This window comes from Peromyscus maniculatus, chromosome 16 (assembly GCF_049852395.1).
Source record: "Peromyscus maniculatus bairdii isolate BWxNUB_F1_BW_parent chromosome 16, HU_Pman_BW_mat_3.1, whole genome shotgun sequence".
NCBI lineage: Eukaryota > Metazoa > Chordata > Mammalia > Rodentia > Cricetidae > Peromyscus > Peromyscus maniculatus.
Window position 1 is genome coordinate 45526263 of NC_134867.1, and position 18217 is coordinate 45544479.

The 18217-nt window shown below is 43.1% G+C and overlaps 1 protein-coding gene across 5 annotated transcripts in view; it reads left to right on the forward strand.

Moving 5' to 3' along the window:
* The window catches only part of Aig1 (androgen induced 1), a 224156-nt gene extending 206145 nt beyond the window's left edge, over positions 1 to 18011 (forward strand). For 2 of the 5 annotated variants that reach the window (XM_042262259.2, XM_015995590.3), the window contains 2 exons: positions 7541 to 7704; positions 8293 to 9015. In XM_042262259.2, the coding sequence (XP_042118193.1) occupies positions 7541 to 7704; positions 8293 to 8372 (244 nt within the window). In that variant the 3' untranslated portion in view covers positions 8373 to 9015. Of the gene's footprint in view, positions 1 to 7540; positions 7705 to 8292; positions 9016 to 17359 lie in introns of those variants that run through there. The other 3 variants (XM_042262260.2, XM_006976669.4, XR_013045086.1) reach the window with 2 other exon arrangements.
* Positions 18012 to 18217: the final 206 nt, after the last annotated feature.

Below are 18217 nucleotides of genomic sequence, written 5' to 3' on the forward strand. Positions count from 1 at the left end.
TGCTTCTCAGTTTCTGTGTTAATAGACACTATCTTTGAACCCCTCCCTGGCTTCAGGAAACCACACTCCCTTTCTTGCTTCGGCCCACATTCCACGGTATTTCACTGTTTAGTCTCATTCTCCTTGATCTGCCCCTTAAAATGTACCCTTCGGGGAGCTCTTTTGGAAACCCATTTTCCTGATGCTTCCTCTACACTCTCACCTGGACCATCACAGTCTGGGCGACAGCTCCCACTATCATCTTGTTGCCAGTGAGCTTGATGTTTGTGTTACCACCCATGGAACTACCAGCCTTCAGGACAACTCCACTTGGACAACATTTGGACATTCAAACTGAGCGTGTCCAGACAAAACTCCTCATCCCCCAAAGGCAGCTCCCTTACAGCACTATTTCCTATCTCAGGATATGGCAGCCCTCTCTACCTGGCTCATCAAGCCAGGAATCTATGATTAATCCTTAACTCATTTCGGTGGCCTCATAGCATAAGCCCAGTCAATCACCAAGTCCTCTAAGTCTGTTTCTGAAATAAGAGCTTTTTATTTTGAATTTTTACTATGAATTTAAAAAACACTTTGTGTTGTGACCTAGCCAAGATTGTGTGTGTGTGTGTGTGTGTGTACGTACCCACACATGCATTTCCTTATGACTGAAACTTGCATTTTGCAAGCCAGTTTTGATCATCATATGCAAGCCCTTCTAACTTTTTCTATTCTGTTATCTTGTTTTTTGTTTGTTATTACAGTTTGTAACCCATGGTTACTGGTGAATCCTGAACAACCAGTGCTTCAGGGAACAGAGGAAGGAACACCTGATGTATAGTGTTTGCCCTTCTGTAAACAGTCCCACTATGGTTGAATCCAAGCTGCCATGTAACTAGCTCACAAACTTCCTAAATATGTAACAATATTAGCCTTCATTACCATCTCCAGCATGTCACTGCTTATGACCGACACTTTGATAGATACTGGTCTACATAGCTTATGAAACCACCTATTAGTTTTCATTTCCAAGAACTACCACTTCTATCTAGGCCACCACTGTTTTGGATAGAATTGGTTTTCAGTTCCATCTGCCCACATTTATTTAATATGCGCCAAAGGCTTCTTTCTCTCCATGCTTGGTAGTCTTGCTTTTGAATGCTTAAAGACCACCCACAGGTTGACACCAGCTCTGCCTATACTGGATCCCTAGTCTCAGCAAAAAAGTTTTCTTCTTGACACTCTTAGAGTTTTCCCTTCTTCTTGGGTCTTTAGATATTCCTTTTAGCTAGAAAGTTCTCTTCTCCCATCTTTAATCAACTAATTCTTCCTCATCTGCCACAGCTTAAATGACTTCCCGTCAACTACTTACTCTCCTGCCCTGTGACAGGCATGATAACCAGTGCTAAGGTGACAAAGAGAGACACAGCTTCTCACCTCACAAAATGTGTATTCTGCCTCAAGTAAAGTTATCGCTCAAAGCTAAGGACTAGTCAAGGAGCTTTAAAAATCAAAATGATCTTTGGTTCTCTAAGAACTTACATTTGAATGAACCTGGCAGATCGGGGGAGCTTTTCCTGAGTAAAGTGATGGCTTCACAGTTGTCGCAGTGGACAATCTGAAGATAAATACAACTTCACTGGTCTGTAGGATGCGTAGCGACCAGCGCAGGTAGAAAGAGATGCACGTGAAGATCCACGTGGCAAGGACGGAACATGGACAATCTGGGAACCAGGTGAAAATCGTTCTGACTAGCGTATAAAGAGCAGCAAGATAAAGGAGTGAGACTGAGCCAAACGGACAGGTGCAGGCCATTGTGAGGCAGGTGCCTCCACTTCTATAACAAAAATGAATGGAGGAGCACTGTCAGGTTGAAAGCACGGACACAGGGTAATAATGTATTCTTGTTTCTGATCGAGAAAGCTCACTGTGCCCACTGAGACAGTTAGAAAAGTGGAGAAAAGAGAAGAAGACACAAATGAGAAACTGTTACAGTCTCCTGGACTGAGATAAATGTCATACAAATTAAGATGGTGATAGACATTGAAAAAATATCGACGTCTTGCAGAGATGACTGAGGTAACCTTGATCAGACAGGGCAGGGCATTGACCATGAAGAAAGGAAGAAATGCTGACAGGTGTTTGAGTTGCAAAACTGAACCATTCTCGGAGGTGAGGAATTTGGGAGGTCTGGCAAGGAATAGCAATAACTTTGGCTGTAGATAGACTAAGTTGGAAGTACATTTAAGCTGTGCAAAATGAGATGCTTTCAGATCTGAGGCTATTTTCTAGACCATGGAAGAGAACTGGATAGAGATGCAAGTTTGTGAAATGTCTATGTATGTGGTGGGTGTGAGGTCATGGCCATGAATGAATCAACAGGGAATGTAGAGCATTAAAACAAAGGAGAGGAGGGCTTAGAAACTAAGCTGCAGGGAAAGTCCAGGGATGTAGGAACGGCTCAGCATTAAAAGTACTTACTGTTCCCTCGGGGGACCCAGATTCAGTTCCCAGCACGCACTTCATGACTCACAACCTTTGTAACACAACATCTGTAACACCAGTCCAGAATATCTGACCCTCTCCTTGCCTCTGAAGGCCCCAGACAAGCAGGTGGTGTGCTTACATGCATGCAGACCAACCAGTATTACACTTACAACTATAAAATCTCCATTTAACGTAATGAATAGTGAGCTTACAGAAGGAGAAAAGGAGAGGTCAAAATGGTAGGAGGGGAAAAGGAGAGAGAAATGGTGTTCAAACCAGCCAGCATGATGTATTAGGACATCCAAAAAGGAAGCTGAGGAACTGGAGAGATGGCTCAGTGCTTAAGGGCACTTTTCTTTTTTTTTTTTTTTTTTTGGTTTTTCGAGACAGGGCTTCTCTGTGTAGCTTTGCGCCTTTCCTGGAACTCACTTGGTAGCCCAGGCTGGCCTCGAACTCACAGAGATCCGCCTGGCTTTGCCTCCCGAGTGCTGGGATTAAAGGCGTGCGCCACCACCGCCCGGCTTAAGGGCACTTTTCTAGAGGACCTCTGCTCAATTCCCAGCACCCACATGGCATCTCACAACTATCTGTAACTCCACTTCCAGGGGATTTGATACCCTCTTCTGGCCTCCACAGGCTCAGTACACACATAGTGCACAGACATACATTCAGGCAAAGCACTCACACATATAAAATAAAAATGACTATATATTTAAAAAGAATTAAGTTATGTTGGCAGAAGAGCAATACAATGCAGAGGAGTCAGTGAGTAGTCACCAGTTCAGAGTTTGCCATAGAGAGGAGAGACAAAGAGCAATGGTTATGAAACTGTTGAAAGCTTTTTATTGCACGTTGATGAAAGTCTTTGACCATATCGGCTATGAAAGAATGGCTTGACAGAAAGCTGAACATGCAAGAGCCTACCCAAGTGTGACTAGCTGTACATGAGCCATCTTTGTAAGAGCAGGGAATAATCCCTATGCACCCGGGGCACTCCTGTCCTGCCCTTTGTAATTGTTGGGAGCCTTAGCCTTTCACAGCTGAGCCATCTCCAGCTCTTGCCCTTTGTAACCGTGCCCATACTCAGAAGTGCTCTTGGAATAGCTTGATCTCCCACTAGACTGGACTCACAAGGACAGGCATTACAACCTCTGCCTCATTTTCTGCTGGATCTGTTTGCAAAGTGCTCAAATGGGAGACATGGATGCATGACATTTTTTTTAAAACTTGTAAGTTTCAAATAAATGGATTAGAGGTATATTTAATAAAGCAAGTAGTCCAGAAACCTTTTAATACTGATTAATATGTGCATATGTGTACATATATATGTATACACATTCATGCATGCACACATACACCATGATTGTTGATTTCCGAGGATAAAATTTTTAACATTAAGTGCCATTGCCTTAAGCATAGGTATTTGGGCGCTTAGATGAGAAAGCTTTAAAAATGAGACAGCAATTGAAGGCAATCCAAGAACTAAGAACTCTCCACTCATAGATGAGCAAGGCCATGAGTCATCTCTGCACAGAGAATTTAACTGTGATAATATCAAGGAAACAAGTGATGAAATCACAGCCTGTTAGGACAAGTGGATATATCATTCACACTAATCCAGGTGTAACCCCAAATAACAGGACTTCTGCATCTGTACCTGGGATGATTTGATGACCTATCAAGTAAAAAAAAAAAATCAGAAAGGGGGGAGAAATATAAGTATTTTAAGACAATACCAAGTACCTTAAGGAAAGCAAGTCCAGCAACAGGAAGGTAATCAAGAATGGGTGGGAGGGGGGCTTTGGGGGCCTCACTCCTAATTGGGGAGCTATTGGCAATTAATGGCGGCTGGGGGATGGAGAGTGCGTTTTCCTCAGTAGTGTGGCCACTGTTCAGTTCCCCATGCTGCAGCAGATATCCCCTGCACCCATGCTCATGCAAGCAATCCTAATTAATCTTATTCAGGAAGAGACATGAAGGTAGAATCAGGGCTTGTTGGGAAGAAAGGGTCCAGAGGGAGGGGAGGGAGATAAGAAAGGGTAGTTAGTGGGAGGGTGAATGTGATTGTAATACAGTAGACGCATGTGTGAATTTATCAAAGAATAATTAAAATGTTTTAAAGGGCAATCAATTGTGCATTTCTTTCCTGGCTTTCCTAGTTCGTGTGTGTGTGTGTGTGTGTGTGTGTGTGTGTGTGTGTGTGTGTGTGTGTGTTTTATTTAATTTGGCCTCAGATTTTTTACTTGTGAAATGAGGATAAATATCCCTATAGGGGTTTTATAGGGTGAAAAAAAAAAAAGGTAACAGATCATGTGAACGCACTGTATGCAGCCCAGTTACACAGGAATCAGAGGTCAGGGATGAAGCATGGAAAGCATAAGTTGAAACTGTCATGTTTCCAAGTGATATGGATATAGTAACTGGTCATGGAATTCTGAAGTTTGAGGAATGATCCAGCCTGGAGATATAAATTTGGGAGTCATCTAAAGACACGTAGGATATGGCCATTGGTATATCATTTGGCATTGTATTTTGGTTCCGTGGAGATCAAAAGTGCATTACATAGACTGAGGAGGAGCAGACCTCAGGCCTGGCATCAGAAGTGATCTTTATGAGCTGCAAATGAAAGGCCTAGTCCACCAAAGGCAAGTGGAGTGCCAGAAGCAGGTATGCAGAGTATAATTAACATTTATAGTTGAATCGCACCCCCAGTTTGCCTAATGGAGGAATCATTGACAGCGAGTCAGGTCACAATTTTGTAATTGATTTGTAAAAATGATTTACTAGTTCGTGACATTAAGCTGAGGGAATGTTGCATATTTTCTACATGGATGCCACTTAGTGGCTGCAACAATACCTCCTTACCGTAGTGAAAACCAGGCAAGGAAGATCTAACTGCCAGTGATTCATGAACTAGCAGAACAGGTCGTATCCAACTCCACAGTCTAATTTCAACACTTTAATTTCTGTTGGTCTCCACAAGTACTTTGGCTTTAAAATTTTTTCATTTCCTGACTTTTTTTAATAGAAGTATTTTGGCTTGAGTAAGTCAATACGATGGAAACAGCCATTTCTAGATGTACACTCACATGTCATAGTTATCATGTCTATCCCCAAACTTTTCATCACCTTCAACACAAACCCTCATTTCCTGCAGTCCCCTCAGCCCCGTGTTTATTAGTCAGCTTTCCATTAGTACGTCAAAAAAAAAAAGAGAGAGAGAGAAAGAGAAACCATTTAAAAGAAGGGAAGAGTTATTACCCATCACAGTTTCAAATGTTTCAGTCCATGGTCAGCTGGCCCGACAGCTTTCATGAGGGAGCAAGTAAAGGTAGAAAGTTGCTCACCTCACAGGGACTGGAAGAAAGAGAGAGGAAAGGCCAGGGGTGAAGTAGATCATTCAGAACCATGCCCCAACCACCTACTTCCTCTAAAACTGGACTTCTTCTTATAGTCTCCTCAACTTCCCAGTAGCCAATTAAGAATTCATCAATGGGTTAATCCACCGATTAGCTCCAAGTCCCCATGAGTCATTCACTTCCTAGAGGCCCCACCACAGGATACTGCTGCCTTGGGGACTGATCTCTCGATACATGTGTTGAGGGGGAAGCATTTTTGATGGAGATGTAAGACATGTAGATCTCTATTGTGCTTTGTCTCAGGCTTTGCCTAATTTAGTGCCTCATACAAATGGAGTCGTCAGAAGCTGTCCTATGATTTGACTTATTTATTATCATGTTTTCTAGGTTCAGTATGCTGTAGTGTGTACTAAAGTTTTATTCTTCCTTGTACAGAATAACATTCCATTGTGTAGTACATACAGCCCTCTGCAGATTCATTCATCTCTTGATGGACATGGGTGGTTTCAAACATTTGGATGCTCTGAGTTTTTATTAATGTGTTACAGTGTATTGAAGTGTTACAGTCTCCACTTTGAATTATTCTAGAGATAAAGCAGAATTGCCATAAATGTGTTGTACATGTTTACATGCATGTGAATGTATTCGTGTATGATTTGGGCTCTGTGTGTTCGTACTTTGTTTATTTAAAAAGTGAAATTCTTTCAGCAGCAGCATCAGAATAAGTTTCATCTCCTTGGCAATTGGGGCTTTACCCATAGAAGCTCTGTAGTGAAGCTCCATGGCTTCCTGCCACGAAGGAAGCCTTTGTGTGGTTGGGTGTGTCCACATTCCTAAAGAGTGGAGCCCCAAACATTAAAGTATAGAAAGTCACCTTTATTCCCAATGTAATAGGTATTTATATTTTATTCACTCTCCAAAACTGGTACTCTTTTTGGTAAAAGAACAAACACCAAATAATACAGAGAACCACTACTGGTAGCCATACTAGGACCAAGACAGTGAAGCAGACATTGCAGCTGAGCTCTGGGAAGCAATGCTGGTTGATGTTGCTCTTTCCACAGAGCCAGAAACATCCAGTCCAGAAACAAGATGGCTACAAGTGTGCACACGCAAATGTTTAGAAGGGACGTGACTGCAGGACCTGCAGAGCAGAGAAGCAGGAAGCCTGTATCTGCAGGGTGATGGGGTGGTGGTTCCAGTGCACGCAGTTCATGTCCCTGTCTCACTGAAAGGCGGTATGGCAAGATACCTGGCATATACTCAGTCAGCTTTATTACAGGGTGGTTGCCTAATGCTCCATTGTTCCATTGTATAAGAAGAGATTAAACGGGTTGTATAACAGTATTAAATCACCCAGCAGTTTCTAATACCTAACCAAAACCTTTTAAGTGTCATTAAAGACAAGAAGACACTGCCAGGAAGCAGGAGATTAAGGAGATGTGTCACTCAGTGCAGTGTGGGGTCCTGACAAGATTCCTAGCACAGAGGAAAGACCCGGCAAAGAAAGGCAGCAGTTGGGTTAGTGTTGATGGACCAGTGCTGACTTCACACTTGAAGTAACTGTCCTAGAATTATACAAGATATTAACAAGCTGAGTGCGAGCCATGCAGGAGTTCCTTGTTGGTGTGATGGGCTTGCATTTGTAACACAACAGCTTTGACATCTGTCATGGCCATAAGTCCATCTTTGTCTCCTTTCCAATTCCAATGCAGGGTGTGCTGGATACATCATGTCACCGGCATGTGGGTGTACCCTTTCCTGGAACATATTGGCTCAGGAGCTAGGATCATCTTCTTTGGGTCAACAACAATTCTAATGAATTTCCTGTACCTGCTTGGAGAAGTCCTGAACAACTATATCTGGGATACACAGAGAAGTAAGTATCATTCAGGGCATGGGAAACAAGAACAGTACTGCCTACAAAAGCCGCGGCTGAGGGTGACTTCTGCAGCAGCCTCCTTAGCCTTCCACACGGGCTCTCCGCGGAAGCTTCATTTTTTATTACAGTAGTAATTTAGGAGCTGCTGGCAGTGTTACCTGAAAGGTTTATTTCTCACTTGGTCTTATTAGGTAGTAAAACATCCAAACCTAAAGATAAAAGAAGCATACTCATAAAATTATATACAAAAAAAAAAATACAGTGTTAACAGGAAAACAGAAGTGAAGCCAGCTATGATTAACAGAATTCTGCCCTAGTGAGAGGACCCTAAATTAAATAGTAAGTTATTGAAAGAACCTCATTAAAAGTCTCACCAGATCTCACTCTTTATGCCATCTTTTCATGGATTTGGTAGCCTCAGAAGAATCTCATGACGACGACGAAGCCAGAACTATAAACAGTCCAGGTGCTGCCCTTTGCCAGAGTGGAAGGTCACAGAGAGATGCAGTCATTAAAGAATATATTTCATTGCTGCTAAAGCTCCCTTAACCTTTGCCTTGATTCCTCTTTTGTTTCTATTTATAGCAAAGGCTCCACCTGGGCAAGACACACAATGTAATCTAAGCTGTGACAAACCTGTCCAAAATCTATGTAAAAAGACGTAAACATTGGAAGGTGGAAAAGGAAGAGCTTAGACATGTAGGGATCTGAATCCTACAAGAAACCACATCCAGAGGCTGGTATGGGGCTTTCAGGGAGATCTGAACATCTCCCTGGACACGGTCCTTCATTCTCAATATCACCTGTAAGTGGACTGTGGTCCACAAATGTTGAGCACCTGACTGAGGGCCAGTCACTGTGCCAGAGCACAGTCCACTTGACTAATAAAGTAGTGCTTACACAGTCATGGAATCAGATTGTTTTTGTATGTGCTTCTTCGAGACCATGTGAGTCAACATGTCAGCCAATGCTAAATGCTCCCTAGTTTTCATCCATTCAGACCGCAACTTGGAGAACCAGACATAAATCTTTTCATGATGTTTCCTCCATTCAACAGAAGCAGTAATCTTTCTCTTTTAAATTATAGAATTATTTGGTACCCTTAAAAATCTTTTTGATTGTGAGTCTAGCCTTTAATGCTAAGCCATCTCTTTTGAGGCCGGGTGGTGGTGGCACACGCCTTTAATCCCAGCACTTGGGAGGTAGAGCCAGACGGATCTCTGTGAGTTCGAGGCCAGCCTGGTCTACAGAGTGAGATCCAGGACAGGCACCAAAACTACACAGAGAAACCCTGTCTCGAAAAACCAAGAGAGAGAGAGAGAGAGAGAGAGGAGAGAGAGAGAAAAGAAAAAAGAAAATTTGCCTCATCATCTTCAGAGAATGGCTGTAGTTAAATTTAAGTTAGTATGTGCAGTCCAGGAAAAAGTTTTCTGGCTTTCTCAATCCCGGATATACTCAATTCCAGCAGACATTTGACCATACCTATGCAACTGCCTTGAGAAGGTGGCCTAAACAGCAGCGATAAATATCCAAACTAAAGAACGTTGCTTCCCAGCAGCCTTGAGTGAGGAGTTAGAAATGGACATCGACCCTGAGTTTTCTGAACTAGCTGTGCATCTTAACTTGTCTCTCCTGTTGTCTTACATGTCATGCATGAAAGTCAGTCACCGTTTTATAGCTTATTTCTGTTTAGAGATTAATTGTATCTACATTTGTTTAGTGGAGCCCCTAGGAGCTGTTGTTTGTGTCAAATCAGCATCCTACCACTGATGGCCTCCCCTCAACTGTGTGTGTGTGTGTGTGTGTGTGTGTGTGTGTGTGTGTGTGTGTGTGTGTTGGGGGCGGGGAGAAACAGGGGTTTTCTAGTGAGATCTGAGCTTGCTTTACCAGCGGGGCTGCATAAGAGGATGATTGGACCAGAACCTGGGTACCAGGTGTTTGGAAGGGTCTATACTTGGTTGTATCTAGCAAGGGGGAGGTCTTTTGCCTCACCCCTTGCCATTGTTGCTAAAATCCCTTTTCAATAAAGTTCTGGGCCGGTGGGTAAGGATCCAGGCCCTCCCAAGGCTATCCTGTGTTTCTCTCTGTTTCTCTCCCCTCTATCCTTCTATCTAAATTTCTTATCCCTCACCACTCAAGAGTGCCCTGGGAGGAAAGGTGAGGACTGGACCTCAAAAATGGTGCCACAAATTGGGACCGGAGATTTGGGAAAAGGGGAGGGGGGCATTGCAGGTATAAGGAGGCTTGCCAATAAGGAGTTGAAAAATAAAGATGACGATATTTTATTCTCAGGAGTGAAAGTGAAGTGGCTGAAAGATGCCCAAGTGAGGCTGCAGCATGTATCTCTTAATATCTAGGTTTCTCTTTTTCTCTCTTTTTCAGTCTCTATCTACTAAATTAAGTTTGAAAATGATAGTATAAGTAAGTCATAGAAATGTAAGCTTAGGTATGTTAGGGTAGAATAGGCTTTAGATATACGGATATTGTGTAGGCTTGAAAGGAAGGAACTTAGGGTAGACTTTGAATTTCCCTAGTGCTGGACCTGGGATGCCAAGGGCAGCATCCAGGACCTAGTAGACTGTGAACTTGGCAGTATGAATGGCTTCAGAAGCTCCAGAAGCCACCAACCATGGCAGATGCCAGAGCCAGTGCAAGTGGCAGCTGAGACCCACGGGGCATCAGCCCAGCGCAGGTGGCAGATGCCCAAGACACAGTGCAAGCAGCAGGGTTCTGCATGCTTTCTGCTGTGAAGAGCCACGGCGAGGAGAACACAATCAGTCAGGGTGCTTGTGAAGCCTGACTGACATAGCTTGAGGGTACACTCAACCTTAACAAGCCAGCTCACAGAGGCTTGGAGTGCAGCAAAAATTTCTGGGGCCCCAGCTGCCAGAGCAGGTCTGTCTCCCAGAGCTGTAGTCCCCAGGCAGAGACACCGACACTGGGGAAGAGGCTGAGAGCTGAGCAAGTAGCTGGAGAGGGAGAGCACAGGGTGCCATGGCAGCTGTGTGAGAGACAAAGCCTCCATAAAAAGATGCCCACGAGGTACACACCAGGAGGGCCAGAAAGCAGGCATTCTGAGTCTGAGTGCATTCAGGGAACACGGGTGAGCCTGAAGTGATATTCAGCTGTGCAGACAGGACAACAATCTTAGAGGAGGACTCCCAGCAGAGCAGGTAATGCAGCCAGGGGTGCAGCAGCCACAACTGGCCATGGCTGGGTTTCTTCCTGGACCCCAGGTACTGAGAGCATCAGCTCACAGCAGAGGCAGCCTCTTGAGTACATGTGGTATGAGGTGATTGAAAGCCCTCGGGACCTCAGGACACAGGGGTCCTGGGAACTGTCCGGTTTATGAGAGGCACAGACAGACTGGAACTGTGAAAGCACTAAAAGCCTGAACAGAACTAGCAGCAAAAGCCTTGCAGTTTCTGTTTACAGGCTGTAAGAAAGTCTCTTTTGGAAGGACTCTGCCCCAGCCAGCTAATAGCTTTTTCCCTGAAGGAAAAATGGCTTTAGGGGAAGGGTACAGATTGCAAAGTGCAGCTGTAGCAGAGAGTGAAAGTTTCAGAAAGGCTTACTTGAACTGAAAGAAAAAGGTTTGGTTATGGGACTCCTCATATTTGGAGTTGTTTACTTCAGAGTCATTATGACATTGACAGCTATACAAAGATTTAAGGGCAGCTGACAAGCCAGGCCCTGATAGCTTTGGTGCCTGTCCTGGATCTCGCTTGTAGACCAGGCTGGCCTCGAACTCACAGAGATTCGCCCAGCTGTGCCTCCCGAGTGCTGGGACTAAAGGCGTGCATCACTGCCACCCAAGTGCTTCCTGGAACTTTAAGACTGGTAAAAGAACTGTGTTTTTAATCTTTTTTGGGCTTAAGAAATGTGATGGACAAGAGTGATTTCATTGCATTGGGACAATTTAAACTTTACTTATGTATATAGACTCTGTTCATGAACTGCTTTGTGTTGAAATGGAACTGTTTTGTGGAACTGTTTATGTAAAATGGAACTGCTAATGGAACTGGTTTTGTGTTTAAAATGGAACTGTTTAAATAGAGAAATTTGGTTTTTTTTCTACTCAGGTTCAAGATGCAGTTTAAAAAATTATAAAGAAAAAGGGGAGTTAATGTTCTTCATTCTATTTAATTTACTTTAAATAAATATTTTCTTGTCACTTGAGTGGACTGGTGTTGTGTTAATGTACCCTATGTTTTGTATAGTTCTATTAAGAAATTGTTTTTGGATGTTTGCTAAAGTTTTTAAAGTGTTAATGGTAATATTGAGAGCATTGCTTTTGGATGTAGGTTTGTAGGAATTGTAATTGTGTATAATAATATTTATATTAGAATTATGTTAAACTGTTAATGTTAATGATGAAGTTGCATCTAGAGTTTGATTTATTTGATGCTGTTGTATCAAGAGTTTTTTTTATTTAAAAAAGGGCTTGGTGCAACCAAGACTTCTGTAGTCACCTTAGACCCATTCAACAAGGACATTCCATTTTTATCATGCTCTAATCCTTTACTTGGAGATGTGGCAGCCCTAGGAAGTAGGAGTATTGCTGTGGTGACTCCAGCTACTTGCAAGCTTTTAGTGGATTCAGAGCTGTATAGAGTTAAGCTCTGTAGCCTCACTTGAGTTTTAAAATATTAAGAAAGGGGAACCTGTGGGATCCCACAGAGGTTTCCTGGTGAGATCTGAGCTTGCTTTACCAGCAAGGTGGCATAAGAAGATGATTGGACCATGGGCCTGGGTACCAGGTGTTGGGAAGGGTCTATACTTGGTTGTATCTAGCAAGCGGGAGGTCTTTTGCCTCACCCCTTGGCATTGTTATAAAAAGCCCTTTTGAATAAAGTTCTGGGCCAGTGGATAAGGATCCAGACCCTCCCAAGGCTATCCTATGTTTCTGTCTTTCTCTCTCCCCTCTATATTTCTATTCTAAATATCTTATCCCTCACTCTTCAAGAGTACCCTAGGGTAAAAGTGGAAACAGCCCCCCCCGTGTGTGTGTGTGTGTGTGTGTGTGTGTGTGTGTGTGTGTGTGTGTGTATGTGTGTGGTGTGTGTGTGAATATGTTCATCTGACACTCTAGTGCCTCCTCTGCAACTGGGATTGCAAGTTCATGCAACTATGTTCCTCTCTTTTTAATATGTGTTCTGGGGATCAACCAGGAGTCCTTATGCTTGCAAGTACTTTGCTGACTGAGCCATTTCTCTAGTCCTTTATCTTAAATTTACTAACAAAAAAAAATTCATTATGTCTACGTAGTGGGATTTTTTTTATGCACCAACATTTAAAAATTGGAAATTTTCATTTTATAGTTGGACTTCCTCTCCTTATCAAGTATTTTAAGATGTGGTGATGCTGGTCCCATTGTTCCTTCTGTCAACAATGGATTTGAACTGAGTATCAGTTGCCACCTTTAGATGCCCATCTTACTTTCCCTAATTTTCATCTGGCACTTAACTCAGTCAATTTCACAATTGAGTTTGAAACTGCAGATTAAAAGCAGTGTGGGCGTGTGGGGGTGGGTGGGTGGTGTGCATGCCCACACACCTGAACATATGCATGTTTGTGTGCATGCACATGTTGACTATTGTTTAGTACAGTGTAAAATACGTTTCCACACATCAGTTACTATGAAATTACTCAATGAGAAGGAATAGTGCATATAAGGTATAAAATACCTTCCTGAATTCTTTAATGGTTTTCAGTGACTCAAATCCTCTGGTTTGTTTATGCTACAACTTCAAGATAAAAAAAAAAAAAAAAAAAAAAAAAACCATTTGCAGACTATTACAATTACAGCTAGGGAGATAAGTCCTAGAAATTATCTAAATCGACCCTCTGCTTTACAAAGAAAGCTGAAGCCTATGAGTGACCTACTGAAATAATTGTTGTCAAAGCCAGTGTCTTCCACCCAAGGTTCAGCACCTTCTCACTTCTAGTGAACTATCAGAATCTCTGTGTTTTAGAAACACAAAACAGGCCTACTTGCTAGGAAATACAAGCCCTTAAAATAAGTTAAATTAATAGTCAAATATTTACTCTTTTACAAATAAAGTAACTCAAGATACATTTGTGAGAACTTTTTGTGTTTGCTCTAATAAAATACCACAAGCTGGGTATTTTAAACAATAGGAAGAGATTGACTGGCATGTGCAGATGCCACAAGGTTCAAAGCAAGATGTAGTCAGGATTGGTTCCTCATGAGATCCTTAAGGGAAAGTCTGCCACAGGCCTAACCTGGGCTGGTAGTTGCTCATCTTCATGCTCAGAGATGCACCCCCTGTATGTGATATGGTCTCCCATTTTCCCCCTTTTAGAAGGATGCCAGTCATATTTGATGACATTCACCCTAATGGCTTCATGTTAACTTTGTGAAGACCTCATCCAAATAAAGTTTTATTCTAAGACAATGGAGATTAGGAATTTAATATCACAAGTTTGGGACTCTAAATAATTTGTACTGTAATAGTCCCCCTACCATAAAGGTCTTTCACACATATGAAACGCATTCTTATCCCAGTAGTCCCCAAAAGCCATTCTGGTATCAACTCTTTAATACAAAAAATAAATAAGTAAGTAAATAAATAAACAAACAAAAGTAAGAGAGGAAAGAAGAAAGGAATGAAAAAAGGAAGGAAGAAGGAAGGAAGGAAGGAAGGAAGGAAGGAAGGAAGGAAGGAAGGAAGGAAGGAAGGAAGGAAGGAAGGATCTCTTCTGAAGTATGCTATAAACCTATAAACCATGTATGGGTGAGATGTGGTCATAATTCATCCCAAAACAAAATTGTTCTCCAGGTTCATGTAAACCTACAAAACCAGGCAAAAAGTTACCTCCTTCTAAAACATGGTGGTGTAGAAGGCCTGTGATGTACAGCCCCCTTCCCAACGGGAGGAATGAAGGAGGCAGAAGGACTCATGGCTACCAAGCAAATCTGAAAGCAAGCAGGGGATAGTTCCTTTAATTTAAAGGCTTGAGAATAATCCTCTTTGGCTGGATGCCGTAGCCCTGAGGCTCACAAGGAGAGGTTGGACCCTGCATTCCAACCCCTGGAGAACAGAAGATCCACCCTCCCCCAAATCCTGGACTGGAATCATGGGGGCAAGTGGCGGGCAGGGTGTACTCTGGAAACAAGGAAGAGCTAGTGACTGAAAGTCCTTGTGTCATTGGCCCTCCATTTCATGCTATGTCTGAGCCTTTCTTCCAGGATGGTACTTTCTTTGGGTATAAAATTTTCAAAGACAATGCTGGTTTCTCCTGCAATTCGAGGAGACCCACACCATCAGAGAAGAGGGTCCTTCGCAAGGTTTTCCTGGATTACTGTCTCGCTCTGGCATCTGCTGCAGCAATTGCTTGGACCTATGAGTCAGATGCCTAATTTCTTCAAGGAACAATTGTCTAGCCACACCCTGGGGCATTCTCTCACATTTTGAAGCACTGTAGGTCAGGACTTTGGCATATGATTGTGCAGTTCAACCCACGACCCCTGAAGCATTTCTGTCCTTCACCCAAGACGCTGTTCTAAACTCTTAACTCTGACTAAGGCAGCTGCTCCCACCAGAGTCAGATTTCAAAAGACCAGAAACAAGAGTGCTCAAGAGTAAGAGGCAAGGACAAGGACAGAGAGAATAGGTAAGAGGGGTTCAGGGGAGGGAGTCAGGCCCAGGCCTCCATGTGCAAGCCCAGGCCCCTTCTCTGTAATGCCTGTCCAGGTTGTAGCGCTGGCAGAAGCTCCAGGCTCTCACTCTCTGAGCGCTACTCCCTAGTGGAAGCCATCTGCCTGCTTAAGAATATTTGTGGTTACCTCCCTCTGGGTCAGCCTTGTCCCCTGTGTTCCACAGGAACAGCCTGTCTCAGCTCTCTGATGAGGTCCAGTCTGCCGCATCAACCCACCAGCAGAATGTTCTAGAGGAAAGCGACCAAAGAGAAAAAAACAAAACAAACAACACACACACACACACACACACACACACACACACACACACGCACGCACGCACGCACGCACGCGCGCGCGCACACACACACACAATTTTGAATCCCATTTACCCCCAGCTTCTTCACTCTTGTGTGTCAGGCTTGCCCTGTCTGAAGGGAGCCTGTATTGTTAACTGTATTTGCCTTGGTTACCCACCCAACAAGGGAGACATGGTGTATACTCTTCCTTTCAACCAGCTCCTCTCTCCTTGAGTCCTTGTTCCTAGATGTGATGTTTCCCTCGCAGGATCTGTGGGAAGTATCTTGGAAACTCTTTTATGTCTTTGCCGGTTCCTTACCTGTGAAAATCGACCGTGAGAGAGGATACCTGCTCGGAGCAGTGACTCACATTCCGCTGCCTCTTCTGGACTCAATGAAGCTAACTGGGAGTAGAAGCTGGTAGAAGAGGGAGATCCCTAATGAACCCTAGAATAATCGCAACCTTCTGATGTTGGGCTTTTTAATTGATCACTGTGGGGTCCTATATGTTGTTTATTGCTTTTCTGCTAGTCCTGTTTCCAGAGGCCTCCTCTATGTGCATTTATTATCAACGAAGATTAGCTGAGCATCTACTATGAAATACACTATCAAGCAGTAGGGCTGTAATTAAGGACAAAATCATTGAAGATTTTGCCCTTAAAACTCTCTGCCTTTGGAGATCTACACATTTATAAAAGAATAGTAACAGGACCAGAAAGACAGTTTTTCGAATTCTTTTATTCGTTATTGCTATTGAAACAGACACATAAAAAGCATTCAAGAACTTTAGGGGATATTAGAAAATGTTTCTCTAGAAGCAAAAGAAAGGGAGAAGAGCAGATGGAATTTCTGGATTTAAGGATAACTTACGAAAGTAGCCTGAACAACTTCATCTCCAGGAAAAGGAACCATCACCAACCATTCACTGCAGACAACAGACAAAACCTTTCTGACCCAGTGCATACACATCCTTCAGGAAAAGCAGATCTGGATGGGTGGCTCCTGCAAGGCAGAACTTGAGTTTCAGCACACACAAGTATGTGGCCAGAAGTTTAGTCAGGGGTACAGTGATTCCTAGCATGCCTGAGGCTCTGGGTTCATGCCCTAGCATGGGGCAGGAGGCAGAGTCAAAATTGTGTGTGTGTGTGTGTGTGTGTGTGTGTGTGTGTGTGTGTGTGTGTGTGTGTGTGTGTGTTGTACATAAGCAGAAACAGCTCCTGTGGCTAATTAGGGCTCTATGGGCTTTTAAAAAAATAATAAAATTTTAAAAGAGCAGCTCTTAGGTTTTTAGAAACCCCAAATCCTGGTCTTGAGAATGGACAGGACCAAAGTGAAAAATAAATGAAGCCGTTTAAATGCATCAGCTCCATGGCTCCTGCTGCTGGGGGCTGGCTAAGAAGCAATCCAGCTGGAGTAGTCATCATGTGAAACAATGAGTCAGGAGTCCTCTTGCTTCAGGGTCCTACTCCCAGAAGCACAAGGACCAGGCTGTGTCGCTGAGATGTCAGGAAAGCGTGGGGAGAGAGGTCACTGAGGGTGTTTCTAGAAAACATTGCAAACTGCTTTTCTTCTTAGCTAGGAGAAGGAGGGAGGGATGGAAGGGTGATGGACGTGAGCTATGGTAGCCGGAGATTCTAGGAGCAGCTCCCACATCCTGCATCTGATGCTCAAAGAAAGCTCTTTGTCTTTCCAGGTATGGAAGAAGAGAAAGAGAAACCTAAGCTGGAATAAGATCCAAGTCGGAAAGGAGAAGCAGTATGGAGCTACCCTTGAATTCTTTTGGCCCTGGGCACCAGCAGTGAGGAGACAGAACTTCAAAGGGGCCATGGCATCAACCCTGTCTCCCTGACCCTGCCAGAGGATAACTTTTATATTCAAATATGTGCAAAGTAGGATGCATTGCTTTCGAAGATAACTCACCCTTACTGTTTTAAGCACTCTATTCCAAGTTCATTATTGATGACTTCTTTTCCTCTTTTTCTAGTTTTAAAACTAAAGTTGGTCATTGAACTTTCATTTCTGCAATAATAACTCCACGTAATCAAGAAAAAAAATCGACTGTTTCTTGTTGAGGAACATGATGAAGTTGGAAGGGCAGGTGTGGATCAAAGCATTCGTATTTAGTCTTTAATGTGGCTGGAGTAATGACTCTGGGACACAGTATGGGCCCAAGAGGAGACAGGATAGGTGGTTCCTGTAGTGACAGAGTCGTGGTTGCCTCAGTGAGCCGGGTTAGTCATAGTATCAACTGAGTCAAAACCCTGAGTGTGCTTGAATCTCCCTATTTAATCTGTGAATACTTCCCACATGCAAACGTTACTGTTAATAAAGATCAACCAACCAAACTTGATGTCTGCATGGTCCGTCTCAGTCTTAGCAACCTGGTTGAAGTGTCTGTTCTTGTTTGTTTCTGTTGAGGCAGGCCTGTTGAAAGTAGGTTGACTATACTTCATTTTCTGATCTTAAAAGTGGTATGTTTTCATAATTCCAGAAAGAACACTTTAAAATCTTACTTATAAACTCTTGAACATAATTATTTGAAAGGTAGAAA